Source organism: Pantherophis guttatus, chromosome 2, assembly GCF_059756535.1.
Source record: "Pantherophis guttatus breed Tessera chromosome 2, ASM5975653v1, whole genome shotgun sequence".
Taxonomy (NCBI): domain Eukaryota; kingdom Metazoa; phylum Chordata; class Lepidosauria; order Squamata; family Colubridae; genus Pantherophis; species Pantherophis guttatus.
The window spans coordinates 72,111,651-72,134,125 of NC_142064.1; the positions used below are offsets into that span (position 1 = coordinate 72,111,651).

A 22,475-nucleotide genomic window follows, 5' to 3' on the forward strand; every position below is an offset into this window, starting at 1 on the left:
TTGGCGCTTGCCCTGGTCTCTCCTTCCTCTGCTGGAGACAATGGACCTTCCCAGCCCCCACCTCACCCCGGGCCACCACAGGCGCCTCCCCGACATGAGCGACATCAAGCTGGCCACAGCCACCCTGGCTATGCCCCATCTACGCCACTCCCCCATCCCAGCCCACCCCCCCAAGACCAACCACAACCCTGATGAGGCCCTCAGTGAAATCGAGTTTGACACTCCTCGTTTAGCGTATCAAGAAAACAGGATCAGAGAACAGCAAGGACTCCACAGTGTATTTCTTTCTTGCCAACTTGTGGTCAGTTTTTTTTTTCTTCTCCAGCCTGATTATGCTGACCTTAGAGATTTGAGAGAGATTAGTGGTTTATCCTATTTAAATATCTGTGTATCAACCTGGAGAGCCTTATTTGGAGATTGGACCAAGATGTCCTCAATATGCAGTCCTGGGAAGGCAGTAGAAATCTATAACTCCTATTTGGAACTGAATGAAAGCAAAACTGCCAACAGTCCAGAAAATATAGTTTGCTGAAGTTTTTAAGCTTATGGAAGAATATCATCTGTTTTGGATGGAGCTACAACTGGTTGACAGCTTGGAGAAAGGACCGTTGGCCAGTGTTAGGGAAAAATCCATGTCAGGGAGCCAAGTTTGAATCATTAGCCAATTTAATTCAGATAATCAAGACCAGATGAGAAGAGAGAGGCACTGGAATGCATGGCTGGTCCCAGGAAAGCATAATCTTGTCTGAACTGATAAAATTAAGCTTCTTTTTTTATATATATAAAGTTTTTTATTTAATAACATTAAATAAACATTGGACACAGTGTGACCCTCCTGGTCTTAACATATCCATACATATTCTTTCCATAACGACAAATATAATTACTATTTAACATACATTGTTACTTTGTTCTTATATACATATCCCTTGTCTTCATTTAGTATATTTTTACTAGGGAGTTCTGGCACCAAATTCAGGCATGGCTAGAGGAGATATTAGAACAAAACATAGACCTAAAACCAGAATTATTCCTACTAGGAATCATAAAAGGGAATCATAGCAAAGAATCAATATACTTAATGCTTCATGTGATAACAGGAGCCAGGTTGGTTTATGCACAGTACTAGAAAAAGGAAGAAATCTCCCCGGGAAGAAAAAATAATAAGGAAGATTTTGATACATGCAGAAATGTATCAAAACATTTCTGACACTAGAACTCAAAAACAAGAATGAGACAGAATACTATAAAATCTGAAATAAAATGTATTATTGGTTGGAAAGGAGAAAAGGAGTTGGAACAAAAAAGATTTAGGGTTTGTAGAATTAATACTGGATAGTATTAATAAAAGTAAATAGTAAAATTAAGCTTCTTAAGATCTCCTTGATAGCTGATATGAGTGAGAAACAAAGGAAAAAGAGAGGAGCAGGAGAGTAGTCTACAACTTGTGGTCCATCTGTCACAGGATCATTTTAGGCATGTTACAGATCTGACAGGACACATTTCGCTTCTACTAAAAAATAATGTTTCATTACAAAAACGTGTATGAAAGAAACACAACTCGGAATGTGCATTTTGATTTGTTAGTTTTACCTTGCCTCTGTATTTGCATAAATTTATTCTCCTCTGTGTTTTTGAAGTTTTCATTTTCTATTCATCTGTCCTTTGCTTTATATTACAATGATATTGGCAACAGTTTCTAAAGTTCAGTTTTTTACTCTATTTCCAACTGACTTCAAACTGTTTATAGCTTCATTCTTGTAGTTAGGCTTCTGGTTTTTTTAACTGTAAAATCACACACTTCATTATCCTTAAGAATGTCTGTCTCCATCCAATTCCGCTTCACCTTTTCTGTTTCCTGCTCCCTTTTTTTTTCCTGCTTTATACCACTGTTAAATTTTAGTGTTTTATTATCTTCCTCTGCCTCAATTTCCCCAGAGCCCCTTGCACCCTCTAGGGCCTCTCTTCAGCGGCTCCCTTGCCCTTCATTTGGTTTTCTTTGGAATTTGCACAGCTCATCTGACCCCTGTCTGTACACACTCCCTTCCTTCCTTTCACCGTGAGGTAACTCTTTTGAGTTCTGAGTCCCTCCCAGCTGGTATCCTTCATTCAGGGGAAGAAGAGCTGGGCACTTCTGTTGCTGCTGGAGCCCTCCCTACTGAAGTTCCCTCCAAGTTTGCCTCTCCTCCTCTAGCTTCATGGCATTGGTGACCTCCAGGGATGTTTGGAGCACATGCCTAAAGAAAAGTCAAAATGCAGATCATAGAGGTGCTGCCTTTTTTATGTGTTCTCTCTCTCTCTCTCTCTCTCTCTCTCTCTCTCTCTCACACACACACACACACACACACACACACACACACACACACACACGATGCATTTTTACTTTTCTGACAACACCCTATGGACATCCTGGTGGCCTCTGTCTCACATCATGTGTACATGCTTGCAAACACACTCTTCTCTCCTCATCCCTTTTTACTTCCACATTTTGTTCCTTCTCTTCCTCAGCAGTCTCATACACAACCCCAGCCATTCTTACCACTTCTTTGTTCTCTGACAAACAAATTGCCTCCACTGTGTCCTTATGTAATACATATCAGTTTCAACTCTTACCGCACAGAAAGGTACACACACAGTTATGTTTACTTCCACTTTTGGGGAGGTAACTATGACTTTGTAAGGGTCAAGTTACATGACCTGGTGCCTCCTTGTGCTGGATAGGGCCCAAGGTGGGGCTCAAGTCCCCTTGGATCTGAGTTATGATCCAGGCCACACTCCTGTCAGGCCAATAACCTCTCAGAAAGTCTTCTGCTGCTTACAACTCAAGAAGAAATATCTTGATCTCTCCGGAACTAAGACACCAGCAGTACTGATGGAAACAGGAGGCATAGATGGCAGTACCATCACCATTGGTCCAGCACCAGCCAATTCCATGGAACTGAACACTGAGTTGATAGCTGCCCTTCCATCAAGGCAGCTGACTTGGTCTCTGGAAGATGATGGGGCTCAACAACGGCATGCAGACCATTCAGTTTGGAATGGTCACAGGTGGACTTTGGCCATCCTCTCACACAATCATAGTCCCGTTCTAGAAGAAGGTAAACTTTGACTGAGCCTTCCATGTGCTAAATGTTTCCAAGATGGATTACTGTTATAGGTGGGGCTACTTTTAAGGTGGTTCTGAAGTGCAGATAATTCAGATTCAGAATTTTTGTTTGCCAATCTGTGCTGACTATCAATTTGCTTTCTGATTCAGTTTCAAGGTACTAACTTTGACCCTAAACCAGTGTTTCTCATCCTTGGCAATTTTAAGATGTGCAGACTTGACACACAGCAATTGGCTGCAGAATTCTGGGAGTTGAAATCCACACATCTTAAAGTTGCCAAGGTTGACAAATTCTGCTCTAAACATTCAGACTATCAAAAAAGCTCCGGCTTCTCATTTTAACACCTTTAATTTTTATTCTTCCTTTCTCCTTTCCCCATCAGAGCAAATGACTTTGTGGCTGCATAAGACTATGGAACTGAGTCCTCAAAGAGAGATCCCTATTCGATCAGGATAACTATAGCATTGTTTTGATAAGCTTCTGAAAATGCCTTGGTGTGTTTCTTTTTTTATTGTTGCATGTTCTATCTTCAGTGGTGCTTTTATTCAGTGTTGTTGTCTTACTTTACTTTTTCTAAATTGCCTTGAATAAATTATGCTTTATAGTAAAAGAGGGAAATTAATAAATTGAACATAGGTCAGATGGGCTGAACTTCATTTTGTAATGTGATACATGAAGTAATGTTTTGAGTTCTGAGTTAAGTATTAATTCGTAGTTATTTTAGGAGAAGTGTAATAATGCACTGTCATGATCTTGCTTTCTTCTTTTGGGGTTAGCATTGCAAGGAAGTTATTTATAGTGGAAGGGACAATTTTTTTCAAAAATGGGACTTTGACTTCTTGAGAAATAATTTAAAGAACACAATTTCTTACTAAGAATTGTAATTTCTTAGAAATAAATGAAAATCATAAGATCAGTTGAAAACGAGGCACTTTTAAAGCTTCCATTCTATACATCCATTTGTAAAACGTCTTTCAATTAAAGTACTTATGCCCAGGCAAGTTTTTTTTTTTTTTTACTTGATTCACAATATGAGGCATGGTAACCTGATTACTGTGCAGGTTTGTGTTGCCAATTTTTACATGTGCTTTTTACATATAAATGTCACATGTTTCTGATCTCAAAATGCTCAAAAACATCGTGAGGATTCATCCAGAAGTTCTTCAGAACTGGCACTAGGACATCGGTCAAGCATGACACTTCTACCAGGGTCACTCTTCAGAAGTCCAGAGCTTTCTGTTCTGAACTGTCTTTTTCATTTTGTTAGAAGAATAACTTGGGGTTTCCAGGAATTGGGTTGATGCAAGAACAAATCAAAAATGAAATCCAGACACACTGTGAAAAAGGAGATTCATTTTAATCCCAAGAACAAAGAGATTACAGAGGAACTTTTTTTTTTTTTTAAATTTGATTTATATGCCGCCCTTCTCCGGAGACTCAGGGCGGCTTACAATGCGTTAAGCAATAGCCTTCATCCTTTTGTATATTTATACAAAGTCAGCTTATTGCCCCCACAACTGGGTCCTCAATTTACCTACCTTAGAAAGGATGGAAGGCTGAGTCAACCTTGGGTTCAGAAACTTGGTTTTACAGGGTGGGACTGGTCCTTGGTGGGAGCTCAGGGGTGTAGTTTGTGTGCATGCTGGTTTTAACGTGGGTCCTTCCTGTGGAGATGTGCAGTTCACGATGCTTTTGATCTGAGCTTTGATCCTGAGCTGCATGTGAAATTGAGAAAGGAAGATCACCCTCAGATATGCAGATTCCAACTCTGGTGTGTCCCTGTATTCTGGGGGGATTCCATTCTTTGAGTCAATGAGATACTGATCTAAGCGTTAGGATTGTATGTTTATTCTGAGGCTGGTCGGCAACAGGGATGGATTCTACTTACCTTTACTACCAGTTTGCAGCGGGGCCGTGTGTGTGTGCCTGCTTCACTCGCGCGCGCGCGCTCTTCTGCGCAAGTGCAGAAGCGTTTTGATGATGTTGGGGTCGGGCGGAGCCTCCCGCCGGTTTTACTACCGGTTCTACAGAACCGGTGCGAACCAGGGGCAACCCACCACTGGTTGGCAGTTGAGAGCTGTTAAAAGGGGGAGGGGTGAGATCAGAGGCCTTTTAACTTCTGTCAGTTTGACCCAAAATTTCTGATTGGCCATGTAGTATAAACTGAGAATAATGGATGCTATCTTGGATACCTTTAGCCCAGCTTCTATTGCTGACCATAGGCCTATGATACAGCATCTGGGTTAAAGATCTAGGGCTCATCTGCTGTCTAATTGGAATATTGGGTGACAGACAACATAGAGGAGCTTTAAAATGTTTTTTCACATGACCAGAGGTTTTTCCCCCAGTGTCTCACGCCAAACTGCTAGGCATGTCATTCTTACAGAATTGAGTACTGACAACCATGTGATTTGAATGTGGTTAACAATTTCTGATTCAGCCAGTAATTTCCTGCAAGTGATAAGCAGCATTTCTTGCTGCAGGAATCTGGAATGTGGCTGGGTTTACTTCGTTTCTAATAATTCAGATATCGGTATGTTAGGAAATCAATGTGTTCGTTTTTTTTTATCGTAGTTTGTGAATTGTTACTGTATCAGGCAGGAACTGCCAATCTTTTGATTTCCTGTTGAGATAAAGCTGTTGATAAACCTTTTCCTGTTGAGATAAATCAAAATGTTTGTGATCTGCCCCGGAAATGACTGAATATGAACTGTGGGAAGCATTTGTCTTCTACAGCCAAAGGCCTCAAGTGAAGAAAACTAGGGGAATTCCTTCTAGAGGCCTGATTTACTATTGATTTGTGCTATAGTAGTGTGGAACCTATGGTGGATGATGATAAGATGGATAAAGCTTCATAGGCCAATATCTCTCCTGTAGAAGAGAAACATGAAACACGTAAAATTCCTATGGTGTAACAGTTATGTCTTTCATGAAGATAAGGGGGATGATCCTTTGTACAGTTACCTGAGTTGAATTGAATAGAATGGAGTTCATACACACAACACAGACATACGCACACACAATCTTTCTCTCATCTCTATCTCTCATCTCTATCTCTCATCTCTATCTCTCATCTAGCTGCATTGTACCTCAAGCAAGCAAATGGATATGTATGTGTGGAAAAAATGAACTCATACATTTTATTTCTTTGTTTATTTTTCACATTTTTGAACCACCCTTCTCCCTTAAAGAGAAACTTTGGGTGGTATACAATGAAACATCAGAATATAAAACAGTACATAAAATTAAAATGTTAAAGTTAAAAATTAAAAATATTCAATCATTCAAAATCAGATGTTAATAACAGGTGTTCCCCCCCCCTTTGCTTCACTGAGACCTTTGAATATGCACTCTCTCATAACTTTGCCTTCTGAGAAATGGGACAATTTGGACCTATTTGGAAGAAATCGCCATTTCCCTTATTTGGAATACTTAATGCCAAGTAAACACACTGAGGATTAGCCTTTAATGCAAGAAACCGTAATCTCTGGATCCAGATTTGGAATGTTGAGCAGCTCTTTTGGATACTTGCACAAAATAGTTGGCATAGTGGGAATGTGGAACCTCAAGAGACCAATTTAGGGGAACACAAACTGTGGCAATTGCTCTGGCATCTCTGTAGCCTCCTGGCATTTATACCCAAGTCTCTAAAGCTTGCAGTTTGCCTTTGCGACATTGCAACACATTTTGACGGAACCTTGGTTTGCTACAGATGTTCTTGCACAAAGGGATCGTGGGAAATGTGCTCATTCTTAATAACACACTTTACAGCACACCATCTTCCCATAGTTATAATTCCTTTTTATTTAAATATATCTTTACCAAAATAAAATAAGGAACCATTGGAACAGTGGTGAAATCCAATTTTTTTTACTATCGGTTATGTGGGCGTGACTTGGTGGGCGTGATGTGGCTTGGTGTGCGTGGCAGGGGAAGGATACTGCAAAATTTCCATTCCCTTCCCACTCTTGGGGGAAGGATTTTGCAAAATCTCCATTCCCACCCCACTCTGGGGCCAGACGGGGGTGGTGTTTGACAGTTCTCTGAACTACTCAAAATTTCCGCTACTGGTTCTCCAAACTGCTCAAAATTTCCGTTACCGATTCTCCAGAACCTGTCAGAACCTGTTGGATTTCACCCCTGCATTGGAACCTGGACAACAGCAAGGGAGGGATTGCTGGATGTATTCATGTTCATGGAAGCCACATTGGGACTTGTGCTTCACTATATCCGTTTATATTTTATACCAGTTAGTATTACTGGTGTATAACTTGTAACTCCCTAAGTTATAATGTATAATCCAGTTGCTAGATTGTTATCCATTTTCCAGTTACAGAGGAAGCCAAGTGGATTTTGTGACAGCCAGGTTCTAAATATGTTGAGACCCCAATCAAACATTCATTCATTCATTCACCAGCCACTCCATTCCAGCTCCATCAACATCCTGGCCCCAGAGCCTGGGAGAAAAGCCAGATTTTTACCAGTTTCTTGAAAACCAGCAGAGTTGGGATCATCTGCATCTCCATACAGAGGCTGTTTTATAGCGTTGGCTTCCAAAATCCTAGTAGTTGACTTTGTCTTTGAACAGGGTCACCAGGTAGTGATCCACAGATGCGACTGGTAAAGAGAAGAATGGATCCTTTGCCACAATGTCTATTGCCACTGTGTAGGCCCAATAATGACCTCTTAACAGTGCTTGGTTGTATTTTCTAGCTTTCCAGCACAACTGCTAGAGGCATTCTCAGTTGAAGAAGGCAGGGACTGTCTCTTGCCCTTAATCCTAAAGTATTGGAAAGTCCTTCTCATATGTTTTCCTTAATGGCCTTTTATTTCCTCAAAAACACCTGGAATATCTAGTGACATAAGGAAATTAAGGGAATTTTTAAAAGTCCTCTACAATGGGAACAAAGTACAGTTCTTAGAATTGTTTAGAGGAAGCTGTGACAATTTTTCTCTGTAATATCCAAAGCAACAGATCACTGACTTTGTGAGAGAAATGCTGTCCATATCAGATTTTACATTTTTGCTGAAAACCAACACTCAAATAAAGTGAATTAAATTAACATTCTAAAAGCTAATGCATATTTCTAGTTTACTCCCTATAGTGCAGGGGTGGGTGTCAAACTCGATTTCATTGAGGGCCACATCAGAGTTGTGTTTGACCTCGGGGGGGAATCATGGCTGGGGGGGCATGGCCAGCTCAATGTTCTGCAGCCCACGCATGGCCCTCCCAGGGACATTCAAATTAATGTGCTACAGTGCATAAGATTTAGATTAAGACTGGGAAGAGCAAGATTCAACCCCACCCTTAGCCAGGGAGTAGCCTGGTGTGACATTAGCCTGTGACAATTTCGTTAGCAGCTCTGTTTAGAAGGTACTAGAAGCAACTTTCTATAAAACCCTGCTGAGGAGTTGGAGTAAGCACTTGACAATATCATTGAGGGCCCAATCCATTTGCATGCCCTATATGCATGCCCGCGGCCCTCCCGAACTCCGTTTTCGCTCCCGAACTCCGTTTTTGCTGGCAGAGGCACTGCGGGCTGGTCCTTCATTTTTTCCAGGGCAACCCCATGGGCCAGATCTAAGCACCCCGCAGGCCAGATCCGGCCCGCGGGCCTTGAGTTTGAGTCTTTGAATAAGACAGGGTTAGGTCATCATGAACTCTATGATACTAAATCATTAAATTCATGTTTTCTCTCTTAATTTGACAACACAGAGTGTTTGTTAGGTTTGTCACCCATTACCCAGAGAAGAATTCAGATGCCTGGCAATCACTGGGGAGAGAATAGAAACGGGATGAGGACTGGCAATGAAGACAGCAAGTTTCAGGCTAGGATAGTTTCCTGATGACTAAAAGATGGGTGAAGAATTCAGTTCTGTCTGGACCTTCTGCTGAATTGAATTGAATTTTGCTCCGTTCTTAGATCCATTTCCCGCCTCCCTTTTGCTAAAACTCCAGCGGCTTGGTGGAGTGAGTAGAAGTGGGAATTTTATCAGTCAGATACTATGAATGTTTCCATGTTTCCAAACATGCCCAGCTGATACACCTGGGTTACATGGGTGAGGGAGAGGAGAAGGGAAATGAGATTTAGTGTGTTTCTGTAGTGTTTCACTCTAACTACACAAACACACAAAATCTCACAAAGCTGTATGTGGAATTTTGTGTGTGTAAAGTGTGAAAGTTGGTTTTTTGGGCTTTTTGTGGCTGTGTGTGGTTCCTGCTTGTTGCGGGGCCATTTTGGATCTAGCACAGCTGCTTTTACATTGTGGGTGAGCCAGTTGTGTTGTGTTGTGTTGTGTTTTATAGGTTAAAAAGGGCAAAGAAGTGACATTGACTTGGCCACGCCCACCCAGTCACCTTACCACCAAGCCATGCCTATTAATTAAGCCACGCCCACAGAACCGGTAGCAAAAAAATTTAGATTTCACCCCTGGTTCTGTATCTTCAGATGAAAGCATGTTTGGGACCCACCCAGAGTTGGTTGAAGGCTGGGTTAATAAATATTAATAAAGTTAATGTGAACATGCTTCTTCCTTCCTGAGAAGCAATTACTCACAATCCTTTAGAAAGCTGGGAATTCTTTTTCTTCCATTCAGATTTTGCAAGTACTTACTATGGTATTTCCCTTCTCCCCTCCAATTCTCTCAAGGGCTTTCCTTCTCTCTTTTGCATCCCTGCTTCCCATACATTTCTGGCTTTTTTTCCAATTGTGTTTTCTTAGGAAGGGAACATGAATAGCTGAGTAACCTCCTCTCTCCACTTGCTGTGACTATTTAGGGCTAATTCTTCTTGCCACTTCCCAGAGGGTTATGGTACGGTAAGAGTGCTGCAGGATAGGTTGTACTTCTGTGCTTGCTCACCAGAGGTGGCATTCAGCAGGTTCTGACCAGTTCTGGAGAACTGGTAGCAGAAATTTTGAGTAGTTCGGAGAACCGGTAAATACCACCTCTGACTGGCCCTGCCCCCATCTATTCTCTGCCTCCTAAAGTCCCAGCTGATTGGGAAGAAATGAGGATTTTGCAGTAACCTTCCCCTGGAGTGGGGAGGGAATGGAGATTTTACAGTATCCTTCCCCTGCCACGCCCACCAAGCCATGCCATGCTATGCCATGCCCACCAAGCCACACCCAGAACCGGTAATAAAAATTTTTGAATCCCACTACTGTTGCTCACCCAATGTGAAAGAGAGGGGACTGACTGACTGACTGACTGACTTTAACAGACTGTTAAGGAAAGGGCTGGTGAATTTTTGCTATCTAAGGATGGTAGTCCTCCTACATGGAATTTTTCTGAGCTGCCTTTGGGGTTTCCTTGGTTGCTCTCTTCCAGAGCAGAACCTAAAATACATGTCTTTTCTTGCCCCTTCATCCTGGCTCAGTCAGTATCTTTAAAGTATCTTTAAAGAGTAAGGCAGACTGGACAAATCTTCTTTGTCTCAGTTTTGCTGAGGGAGATTGTAGCCGAACTCTCAGCCTGTGTTCAGCCATGTTCCCTCATCACCAACCAACCTGATCTGCCTGCTGGAAAAAAAAACCCAGCATATCTAGGCCTTAAATTCCATTAGTGCGCTGAGAAGTATTTGTTTGGCTCCTATATACAAACAAAATATTTTTGTTCTGGAGAAATCTGGACAAAATGCTATGAATGTGGGCCTTTCCATTTTGCAGAGTTAATGTGCTATTCAACCCTTTACCCATTCTTGGGCGGGCAGAAAATTATACAAGTAGTCCTGGTTTATCAGCTACAATTGGGACTGGCAATTCAGTCACTAAACAAAACAGTTGCTAAGTAATTGTGGTTGGATTTACAGTTTTACTTTAGCTTTCCTTTGCTTTTACAGACCTGCAAAGTTGTAAATGAAAGGACTGGCCACAAAGTTACTTCTTCATCATTGTCATAATTGTGAACAGTTGGAAAATGAGGCAGTCACTAAATGAGGACCACCTGTACCATTTTGAAGTTGGCTACCCCATTGCCACCTTCTATTCTGTACCTCTTGCCAGGCTCTTAAGTACATCAAACAGATTATTTAGAGCAGATCCTTTCTAAGCTTCTTTCTCTGCCTGTTATTCACTTGCCACCTCCTTCCCCTTTTATCTCATCATTCCCTAACAGCATCTCTTTCTCCCATGGTTTTCATTATATCTCTGTTTTGATTCCTTGCCACGTCTGCCCTGATTTTGTGGGAATAGAGCAGGGTGAGCAAAGTGATTGGTTAATTCTTCAAGCTATGCTGCCCACCCTCTTTGCAGGCTACCAGCCAGTGAGAAAAACACATGCCAATCAAGGCCACTACAGCAGGATACGTTCATCATCTTTAGATTCCTTCTATGTCCTTCTTCAGTAACATCCCATTCTAATTCAAAGAAAGTTAAAAAGAAAAAAAACAGTTGGAAACAAACACACTATTACTTTGGAATTCGTATTGCTCTGAGTATAAGACACACCTTTTTCCCCCCTAAAAGGGGGTGAAAATTTAGGTGCGTCTTATACACCGAATGTAGCCCCCCCCAACCACTGGCCCCCACCCTTTGGCCTCTTTCTCGCAGCAGTTACCTCCTTGCAAGCAAACAGCAAGCTTCAGCACAAGTTGATTGGATCTGCCTCCGGACTCTAAGCTGATTTGCTCTCAGCCAAAGCACAGAGCTCCTCTATTTGCTGCAAAGAGGTAAATTGCTGGAGCAGATTTTTTTTCCCTTGTGCTAATCAAGCTATGCTGAAAACGAAAATGAAAGTAAAGCAGGCTGTTTGCTGTAATGAGACAAAATTGCTCAGAGGCAGAGTTCTTTTTCTTCTTTTCCTCACCAAGGTAGGTGCCTCTTATACTCCTGTATTTTTCCATTTTTTTAAATAGAGGCAACAAATGCCAGTTTCTAGATTCCTCTGTGTTTTTTGTATGTGAGGCAATAGAAGGGATTTGTCCTTCCATCTATTCTACTATAACCCCATTTCTCAATTTTAGGATCTGGCACATTTCTTACAGGTATTGTCCAGTGATGGTTTGTGTGGGTGGGGGTAAACATTTGATTGGACAGCTTCAAGTGGCCAACAGGCACCAGGTGGCTCATGGGTGCACTTGACTGGGCTTCTGTCACCCCCTCCCCCAAAACATCACAGAAGGCTGTTGCTGTGAAAAAAGGAAAATCACCTGATTCACCTCTGGATGACCTAAGACTGCCTTACTCATAGATGGGAAATGAGATGAAAGCACACTGCAGGGGGGGAAAAAAAACTCCCAATACCATCAGCATTACTATTGTGATGAGATGCAAGTCAGGAAACTCCCACTGATGGGCAAACAAGTGATGGACAGTGTTTATAGCTGAAAATGAAACAAATTCTGCTTCCTAGAAAAAAAAAACCACTGCTGCTGCTGCTTGTTTTTTTTTTTTTTAACAGCCAGCCGACTGCAAAGGAAGCAGAATTATTGCTTTCTGGTGGCATTTAGTCATTTATCTCAAACCAGTGCAGAGGGAAGTCTGCTTGAGAGAAATCAAGGGAAATCGTCTGACACGGCTCCGGAGGTGAGTAGAATCCTGATAAGCAACAGTGGTATCTCTGAAGAGCACTAGAACAAGTTTCTCTAATGTGTTAAGTCCTTTGCACTCAAAATGAAGAGAATTCAGAAGGGGTCGAGTGCGTGATGGAAAGAACTCTTACTGCATACCTGATGGCATCAATTTGTATAGTGGCATCTGTGTGCAATGTCTTTGTGGCTTCCATCCACCAGGAGGCATTTCTAGCCATGGGCTCAACTTCATGTTGCTCCCAGCCAAAGCCCTCTCCCTTGCCCATCCAACTCCTGTTGTGTTTACAGGCAGCTCTCTCAGTGAAATCTTTCTGTGTACAAATCCAGGTTTTCTATGGGGTTTAATCCATCCTGTTTAGGGAAAACCTTTGTTCAGGGGCCCCAAGGAGAAAGGGAAGCATGCCTACTATTTATCCCATGTTTCTTTTGGACCAGGCTAAGACTTGTCTTCTTTCAGGCGTGTTTTAATTATTATTATTTTTCATTTTATTTTAAGGGTTTGCTATTACACTGATACAGAGAAATGGATGAGAGAGGGGAAGACACACAGATAATACAATAAATAGAGTTTATGTATATTGCTGCTTCCATAATTTTTATTTATGTAATTATTTTCAATCACCCATGGTACACCTAGAGAATTCCAGGTATTGGATGGATTGTAAAAAGTAACAGGTAGATAAAAATATTGCTGGAATGGGAATAGGAGCCTTCCTGTATTAGAACCAGGAAAGCCTTCCCAAGCCTGAAACTCCCCATGTGTGTTGGAGGTTGAATTTGACAGAATTCCCAGCTGCTAAATTTTAGTTAATGTTTTAAAAACATCCTCAGAAGAATATGACAAATAACAGCAAAAGAGCAGAGATTCTGAAATAATCTAGGGGATGGCATTTCATTTCCCTTTGGCTTTGCTGTTTGGCATAATTTAAAGAAAAAACTGTATTTAAATCTCTGTGCATTTGCAAAGGAGGGTCATATTTCAGGTAACTGGTTAGGGCCATCTTCAAAAGCAAGTTTCTAGTCCAGATATAAAAGATGGTGCAAAATAGTGCTTGGTGTCTACAGGGGTTTGGGGCAGGGGTGAAATGTAAAATTTGTTACTACCGGTTCTGTGGGCGTGGCTTGGTGGTGAGGGTTAATGTGACTGGGTGGGTGTGGCCAACTTTTTTTTTTTTTAAACTTTTCAAAGCATTTTTTCTAATGCTTTGAAAAGCCTCTGCCAATCAGGCAACTCAGCTGGCATCGTCAGAGAGGCATTTTAAAAAATACCTTTCTGCCGATCAGGCATCTCAGCTGGGAGTTGCCAGAGACTTTTCAAAGCATTTTTTTTACCACCTCTTTGGCCAAGAGGTTGCAGAAAAAAATGCTTTGAAAAGCCTCTGATGATCCCAGCTGAGCCGCGCGATCATCAGAGGCTTTTTTTTTTACTTTTAAAAGCATTTTTTCTTTGGAAGAGGTTGTAGAAAAAATGCTTTTAAAAGTAAAAAAAAAAAAAAAGCCTCTGATGATCGTGCGGCTCAGCTGGGCATGGTGAGGGGGACGCAGGGATTTTTGCTACTGGTTCTCCGAACCACCCACTGCCATCGCTACCGGATTGGGCGATCTGGTCCAAACCAGGAGCATTTCACCCCTGGTTTGAGGGTAGGTAAAACAGTCATGGGGGTTTACAGGAGTGGGCAGGGGGAGGATATAACAGCAGTTTGCTATAGTCACCACTGGAACTCATGCACCAACCCAGGTGCCAACAAGTTGCTGGAAGTTGAAAGAGCAACTGATAAGACTTCATCTCTGGATGCTTCAAAAACTATTGCAGATTTGGGCTCCCAGACAGCCCTAACATTGATCAAATCCAGAATGCAGGGATTCTCTGGAAAAGGAAGACATTCACTGAAAAACATCTGATTTTGCTTTAGGAATTCTGTGCACAGGACAAGATTAAGTACAGTGGTTATCGTGTCAGACCCAGTTCCCTAATGACATCTAAACCGAGGAAAGCGGGTGTTAAAAAAGACGCAAGCATCTCAATTACAGCCAAAGGATGCTGGCCAGCTGCCTTCTCCCCTCCCTCGGCGTCCCTTGTCACTTTCCAAGCCTCTTCTGGGAAGCTCTGTGTAGATGCGATTGTTAGGTTCCTGCCACTGTTTTCATTCTGCATTTCACCTCTGTTGGCTTTGTGTGTTCTTTTGTTCTCATGATAAAGGAAAAGGTAAAGTGGAACTCCCATTTGTGTCTCAATCCTGTTCCATCATGCTCTTTCTTCTAACCATGACCAGGTCCTTGAGTCATTAGAAAAAAATATATGCTGGTTTAAAGCACAAAGGCATGATTTTTAATGCAAGGCTAGCTTGACCATGTGGTCTGAATATCATGTGGTCCGAATCATCAGCAAACGACGGGTGTTCCCAGTTCTGCTTTCTGTCATCCCAGAGGGCAGGATATAGGACAACGGATTTAAAGTACAGGCCGGCAAGCTCTGGTAGGAAGTGAGGGTGGAAAAAATCATCATAAGATGGTGGAACCAATCCAAAGACTTTCCTTCACTGGCTGCATTCGTGCAATTGTGCAGGAGCAGACACTACCTACCTACAATAGTTTAATTTGGAGCAGGGGGTTAGGTTCAGTAACTTGATAACTAGCTCATTAATGCTATGATTCTGCCTCACACTGCCAATTTATAGAGCAATTCTCTTTCACTGGGAGAGAGGGGGTCAGAAGCAGAAGAAGCTATGAGCCTGCAGGATACACAAAAGGGAGGGAAGGAGGGAGGCAGGCCATGCCAATTTCTGCCCCCCCTTCCCGGTTTTAAAAATGTGTTTATTTTGCAAATCCTCTCCCCTTGAAGCTACTGGAAGGGATTGGATTGGAATGACCTACAGGCTGGCAATGATGAGCAGCATGGTTGGGCGAGGTAAAAAAAATAATTAAAAAGTAGATTTTGTACATCCACAGATTTTCCAGCACAACACCAGCGGCAATTTGGTTTAGTGATTAAGACATCGGCCCAGAAAGTGTCTGGGTGCCTTTGGGTCAGCCCCTGTCTCTCAACCCAGCCCACCTCACAGGGTTGTTGTGTGGAAAACAAGGAGGAAGGAAAATTAGACATACTTGCTGCCTTGAGTTACTTATAATAAACGCAGGATAAAAATCATATAGACAAACAAATAAATGATGAAAGAGAGAGAGAGATGATAGATAGATATGATAGATGATAGAGAGATGATAGATATAGATGATAGATAGATGATAGATCGATAGAGATGATAGAGATGATAGATAGAGACGATAGATGATAGGGATGATAGATGATAGAGATAATAGATAGAGATGGTAGATAGATGAGAGACAGACAGACAGAGAAAAAAAGAGAGAGAGAGAGAGAGAACTCAGCAAAGCCCATGTTTTTTATTTCTCTGTGCCTGAGATTGGATTCAGACCCAGAGAAGAGATTGGGATTTCTCTTGTAGAATTGGATTCCACAATTCTTTGAGGATGAGATCTGTCCTGTGACCTTTGGGGTGCCTTTGCATAGGACATGGGATTTAATTTAAAAATGCCCTTCTATTCTTTGGGGGGAAAAGACCTTTTGTCCTTATTAATTTTCCTTCTTACCTTACCAGTTGGATATGTATATACTTATTGATGCCTCTTTCCAAGAACCATGCATGAATAGAAGTATTGCATTTGGATAGGTCCTTGGTCTGATCCAGCCTGCCTCTTTCTGTTTTGGCCATACAGGTAGCCTCAGTTTATGACCATTCATATAACAGCAATTCAAAATTATGATGATGCTGGAAAAAGTGACTTGTGACAGGTCCTTACATCAATAACATGATTGCAATTTGGGGGCTTGGCAACTGGCATGTATGTACAATGGCTGTGGTGTCCTAGGGTCATGTGATCAACATCTGCAACCTTCTCAGGGGAATTCTGACAATTTTCTGACAAAAATCAATCGGGAAGCTTGGATTTACTTAACAATGTTGTGATTTGCTTAACAACCACGGCAAAACTGGTCATAAAATTGGGCACAACTGACTTACCCATGTTGCTTAATGGCAGAAGTTCCAGTCTCAATTGTGGTTGTAAGTTGAGGACTATCCAAAGTAGGTTGGATGTCCAAACTAATGTCAGGCACCCTCTCTGCACTAGAGAGTACTTGTTTTTTAAATTAGATTTATTGAAATCTTTATCCATGCATCTTCAAGGCAGGTTCCAAAAGCATACCGGTATATAGAAGCATACCGTTAAATAAAAACATGAAGTAAAACTACAAAGCGCCATCTAGTACTAAAATAATGCACGAAAATAGCATGCAAGAGGTAAGTTAACAGGTTAAATGCAACTATTAATCCATCTGAGCAGGAAATGCGAAGTTCTGTGGAAGAACTTTAAACTTGAATACCAGGTCAGCAAAGTTTCTGCTGAATTATAAAATTAGGCTCTCAATTCGCAACATTGCCTGCACACCTAGCCATGGGACAGACGTGTCATTACTGACTTTAGGCAGGAAGATACAAATGCTAGCTCATTTCTTCTGGTGAAACTGGAGTCGGAGGCAGCCAAATGTCTTGGGGTCTGTCTGTCTACCCAGTACCTTTCAAGGTCAGGGGACACATGGCGAATGAACCTGAGTATGGTCTCAATTGACAGGGATGTTTTTTTTAAAAGACAGTAGGCTAAAGAGCCATTTCTCTGTGGCAAAGGAAAAATATATCTATCTTCCTACTTGCATATCAATTGTTTTTTTTAAAGTCCTCTGTGAATTGGCTTTTATTGACAAAAACATTGCAAAGCACCTTAGCTTGAGTCAACCTGCTGAAGTATTATGATATTAATGATAAAACTCTTTTTTAAAGATATTTCTGGAAAAATGGCCAAGTTCCTACCAGTTCTGCTGTTTGCAACCCAGCTTTCGTTGACAGCAGGTGAGAGTTTTCTATTGGATATTTTCCAATAATATTCTCAGAATTGTCCACCAAATTAAGAACTTCAGATTTATGCCAGAACTTTAAACTGTTCACTACTCCCTAAAAGTTCAGGTCAGGAGAACTGTTGCAGTAATGGGCTTTAAGCTCAAATGAATCAGTGCTTGCAGTGCTTTGGGTGTGGCCGTGATCCTTTGGGTACAAGCACTGTTGTAGTTTATAGGGAGATATTCAAAAGGACAAGTGTTGTTGCTTGTGTCTCCCTCTTTTCCATTCATTCCAGCATAAAAGGTCTTCCAAACATCTGGAGTACCAGTAGAACAGAATATTTGTAGCTCAGGTTTGAACGGTGGCATCCTTGAAGCTCTCTGGGCTTGGTTGTTTTCTTGCAGAGGTTTCATTCATCCAACTAGATCAGCAGCCTCCAACCTCTTGGGCACCAGGGACCAGTTCTGTAAGAAGATATTTTTCCACGGACCAGAGGGGGCATGGTTTCGTATGCTGCCTGCATCCTGCAGATGGGGCTTCGCTTCTTTCTGCGGCCCAGTTTCTGGCATGCGGCAGCCCGGTAACGGTTCATGGACCAGGGGTTGGGAACTCCTGAACTAGGTAAAATCATCAGTGCTGGAAGGGAATGGGATTTTCTGTCTGTTTGTATACAAGTGGCTTGTCCCTTCAGTATTGGTGGGAGCAGTCTTGGTAATCCCTTGATTATTGCTGTTGTTTACTGTTTGTTTGATTGTTTGTCTGAGTTGGTAGTTCCTTGATTGAGGTATTGTTTACCTAGTTAGGTAATGAAACATATGCAAGAAAAGCTCAAAGAAGATCAAGGACCCTACATATCTGGAGTAATCGCCAAAGGATTGGTTCTGGTTATGGATTCAAACTCAGGATAAGCAGTCAGGAACCAGAGACATTCTAGGGAAGAAGCCACATCTAAGCAGGCTTGGGGGAATCAGCTGGAACCACCAACCTGATGCTTTGGCCAGCAGTGTGCCTGAAGGCATCTCCTTCAACAACCCTTCCTGTGTCTCACCTGGACTTTTCATTTTTTAATTCACCATGCAGCCATGATAACAGGTTTATGAGCTGGGAAGACCATCCTTGTGGCATTCCTGAGACCTTCACTATACAGACTAAATGCCAAGTACCAGCAAAAATGCTGCCCCACATCCCAATTTATGCTATTGAAGATTTCCATTTCTAGAATTACAGGGTTTTTAAAAAATTATCTTGATATTCGCAGACCCTTAAAATTAACATAACATGCATTTTAGTAATCATAACTAGAAGAAGAAAAATGTTACTAACTGCACTATCAATTTCCCTTAATATTTGCAAAGTATCTTTTTTAAAAAAAAAATGCCTGGAATATCTCACAGTAATTTCCCAGTTTATGAAATGTGTCATAAAAATAAAACACCGGCTAGAAATCAGGGACTCTTCACCATGAAATTGTTTCGAAGAACTCATCTTGGGTAGCTTTCTGCACTGTCTTTGGCTGCTTCTCCATTTAGAAGCAATCGCCATGCTCGGCGCTGCTTAGCTTCTCCTTCACTTTTTTCTTATTTTCAAATTCAAACAGATTGTTTCCCATTTTGCATCAGTTCAAGTCAAAAAGAGAAAAAAAGGATCTGATTAGAAATATTTTCCCATTTTCATATCTTTTTCTCCTAGTAGTTCTATGTTTAGTAGATGTTTTTCCTAACATCATCTATGGGCGCCTTTCATTAAGTTATGATTCTTTTTCACACTATCAGTGAAAGTACAGCTAGCAGGAAAAACTATCTGTTTTGCATACTAGAAATGCAAATGATATTACTGAATAAGTCTACATTAAAATGAGGACCAAAGGAAATGACTACTTCTGAGATCATAGTTACTCATCTGGACTGCCTGTAATGATTAAGATGACCCCATCAATCCCTTTCAGTTGACCAACTTCTGCATTATGGGAGCAGCAAGGATTCTGAGCACATGAATGTGCAATCTCTTAGAAAAAAAACATGTCACCTTAGTACAGGTAGTCCTCAACTTAACAATAGTTCATTTAGTGACCATTCAAAGTTACAACAGCACTTTGTAAAAAACAGCTCATGACCATTTTTTCACAGACCTTTGCAGCAGCCCCATAATCATGTGATCCAAATTCAGATCGCTTTGGCAACTGGTTCATATTTATGACCGTTGCTGTGTCCTGAGGTCATATGATCCCCTTTTGCGACCTCCTGACAAGCAAAATCAATGGAGAAGCCAGATTCACTTAACAACCGGGTTACTGACTTATCAACTTCAGTGATTCACTTAACAATTGTGGCAAGAAAGATTGTAAAATGGGGCAAAACTCTGTTAACAAATGTCTCACTTAACAACAGAAATTTTAGGCTCCATTGGACTACCTGTATAAACCAAAGGCATTTAATTGATTAGAGATCAATTATATAAAGTATATGTTTTGATTATATAAAGTATGTAAAAAGAGAGCAAACCAATTCCCTTCTAGCACTGATTATTGTTACCTAATTTGATAATGAAACATCTACATGAAAACAACCAAGCTCAATGAGCACTAAAGACCTCACACTTCAGTTAGCATAAACCTTAGTGGTTGTGTTTCATTTATACTCTGGAAATGCAAATATTTCGATATTCAGCATATCTTGGTACTTGCAAAATACCGATAGAAGAGAATATTTGTAGCTCAGGGTTGAACTGTGGGGTCCTTGATGATGTTACCTAGTTTGATAATGAAATATCTACAAGAAAACTACCAAGTTCAGAGAGCACCAAGGACCCCACATGATTAGTCTTCAGGTTCTTAGTTAATTGAGTTACAGCACACATATTCCTGCATAAAAATGTTAATTGCCCGGTAGATACTCAAGTATGTTTGCTTCTTTTATATTTTTTCCAGCTTTATTCAGGGTGAGTGTTATTCAGCCTCATTATTCTGCAGAATATGGAAGCAACGTGACTATGGGATGTCGCTTTCCAACTGATAATTCCTTGAATTTGACACAACTGAATATCTTCTGGCAGCAAAAACTGTCAGACGAAGCCAAGGAAGTTTACAAGCTCCAAAATGGGCGCGAAGACCTGTCAGGGCAACACCAACATTTTCAAGGAAGAGCTACATTATTATATGAGGAATTGAAAAGGGGCTATTCTATGCTACATATCACCCATCTAAGGATCACAGATGCTGGATATTACCTTTGCGTTGTCAACTATCGTGAAGCTGATCACAAGTACATTGACTTGAAAATTGAAGGTTAGTAGCCATAGAATGTCACGGACAAAAATCTGAATGATGTGTCATTATTTATCAGTGAGAATTTCAGAATATCCTTTTATATATTCAGACTACCTGTAGGAGAAAAGATGTATTAGTCTATGATGGCCAAAAATATGCCTTGATAAGAATTGTTAGCCTGGAAATTGCTATCCTGACTCCTTTTGATTTTTAAAGACTTGATATATTAATCCATTATGCAGATAGAATTGTATAAAAGTACATTATGGGCCCTCTTTGCTCTTTCTCTGCTGACTTCATACAGAGGCAAGATCTCAAGGGAGGGGCTCATTTATTTTAGAAGATCAGGTAGAGGGCCTACCCAACCAGCCTTGGAAGAAACCTACCCAAGGAAGGCAATCTGGTTATGTTCCAACAAAGTGACTCAGATGGCAGTGGTGGAATCAGGGTCATCTCCAGTCCTCCTCACACTCTTGCAATCACGGAGGGTGATAAATCTCATTATTGTCATCATTTGTTTCATAACAAATAAACAGATCGACTTTCTTCATATCTTCTCAATTATCCCTATGAATATCCATAGAAGAAGTGAGATTCTACTTCCTGCCTCCTATTTTTATGGCTTCGCAGAAATTTCCCTGGAAGGGAAGTTCTGAAGTTAGCTCTCCCCACCCCCAATCTTGAAAAAGACTTATATTTTATACTTGTAGCACTTTGCATTTTTTCCTTTATATCAGAAGGCTGAAACATTAATGAATACTTTACCTTTAACATGCAGATTTTAAAAAAATGCAGCTGGGAGCTTGTGTGTGAATTCATAACTATCAAAATGTAACAGGCAGCAAGAGAGATTTAAAACCTTTCTTCTTTTCTGTGGCCATGATAAAAATGGCTCCTTCTAAGCCTTTGTTATTGGAAGGAAAACTGCTAATAATACCATTGTAGTTTTCTCCCCAAACATTTTTTAAAGACTTGCACAGTGAATGAAAAAGCGCATTTAACAAAATCAACACAAGATATATTTCCTTGTATAATGTTTTTGTCAATCGCCTCTAAGGAAAATAAACACTTCTTTATTTCTTTTTATGTAGCGCCTTACAAGAGGATAAACATCCAAGAAAGAAAAGAAGAAGACAACCACATCTTAACTTGCCAGGCAGAAGGATACCCCCTGGCTGATGTTCTTTGGCTTTATGAAAACAGAATCAATGACACGATATATGCAAACACTACACATAAGCTGACAGACACAGGACTTTTCAACATAACCAGTGTCTTGAGAATCAAACCAAATGCTCCTGGAAATTACAGCTGCATATTCCAAAATAAGGAATTGAGGCAAACCTCAGCTCACAGAACAGTATTTCTAATAGGTAAAAAGAAAAATGCATTGATTATGTGGGAGTTTAATCCTGGCAGAAATGGAAAAGCTATTCCAACCATAAAAATGGGAAAGGATAAAAAGTGTTGTGTGAATAGATAGGGAAAACCGGCCTGCAATATTGAAGATGCCCTAAGACAGAGGTCCCCAATCTTTGTGGCTTGGTGGCCTGGCTGGTGGGTGGAGGAGAAAACTGGTTGCACGAGTAGTAGGCCGGCATATGCTTCTGTGTGCACATGCAGCCCTTATACAAATGGTGGGCCAGCATGCAGCTCAACTT

The 22,475-nt window shown here is 41.0% G+C and overlaps 1 protein-coding gene across 4 annotated transcripts in view; it reads left to right on the forward strand.

The window, feature by feature from the left end:
- The window catches only part of CD274 (CD274 molecule), a 33,236-nt gene that overhangs the window by 3,285 nt on the left and 7,476 nt on the right, over positions 1-22,475 (forward strand). Inside the window, exons 2-5 of one of the 4 annotated variants that reach the window (XM_087886196.1) lie at positions 3,490-12,631; positions 17,493-17,561; positions 20,476-20,832; positions 21,906-22,187. In XM_087886196.1, coding sequence (XP_087742322.1) covers positions 17,507-17,561; positions 20,476-20,832; positions 21,906-22,187 — 694 coding nt within the window. In that variant the 5' untranslated portion in view covers positions 3,490-12,631; positions 17,493-17,506. Of the gene's footprint in view, positions 1-3,489; positions 12,632-14,379; positions 17,562-20,475; positions 20,833-21,905; positions 22,416-22,475 lie in introns of those variants that run through there. The other 3 variants (XM_034410351.3, XM_087886197.1, XM_087886195.1) reach the window with 3 other exon arrangements.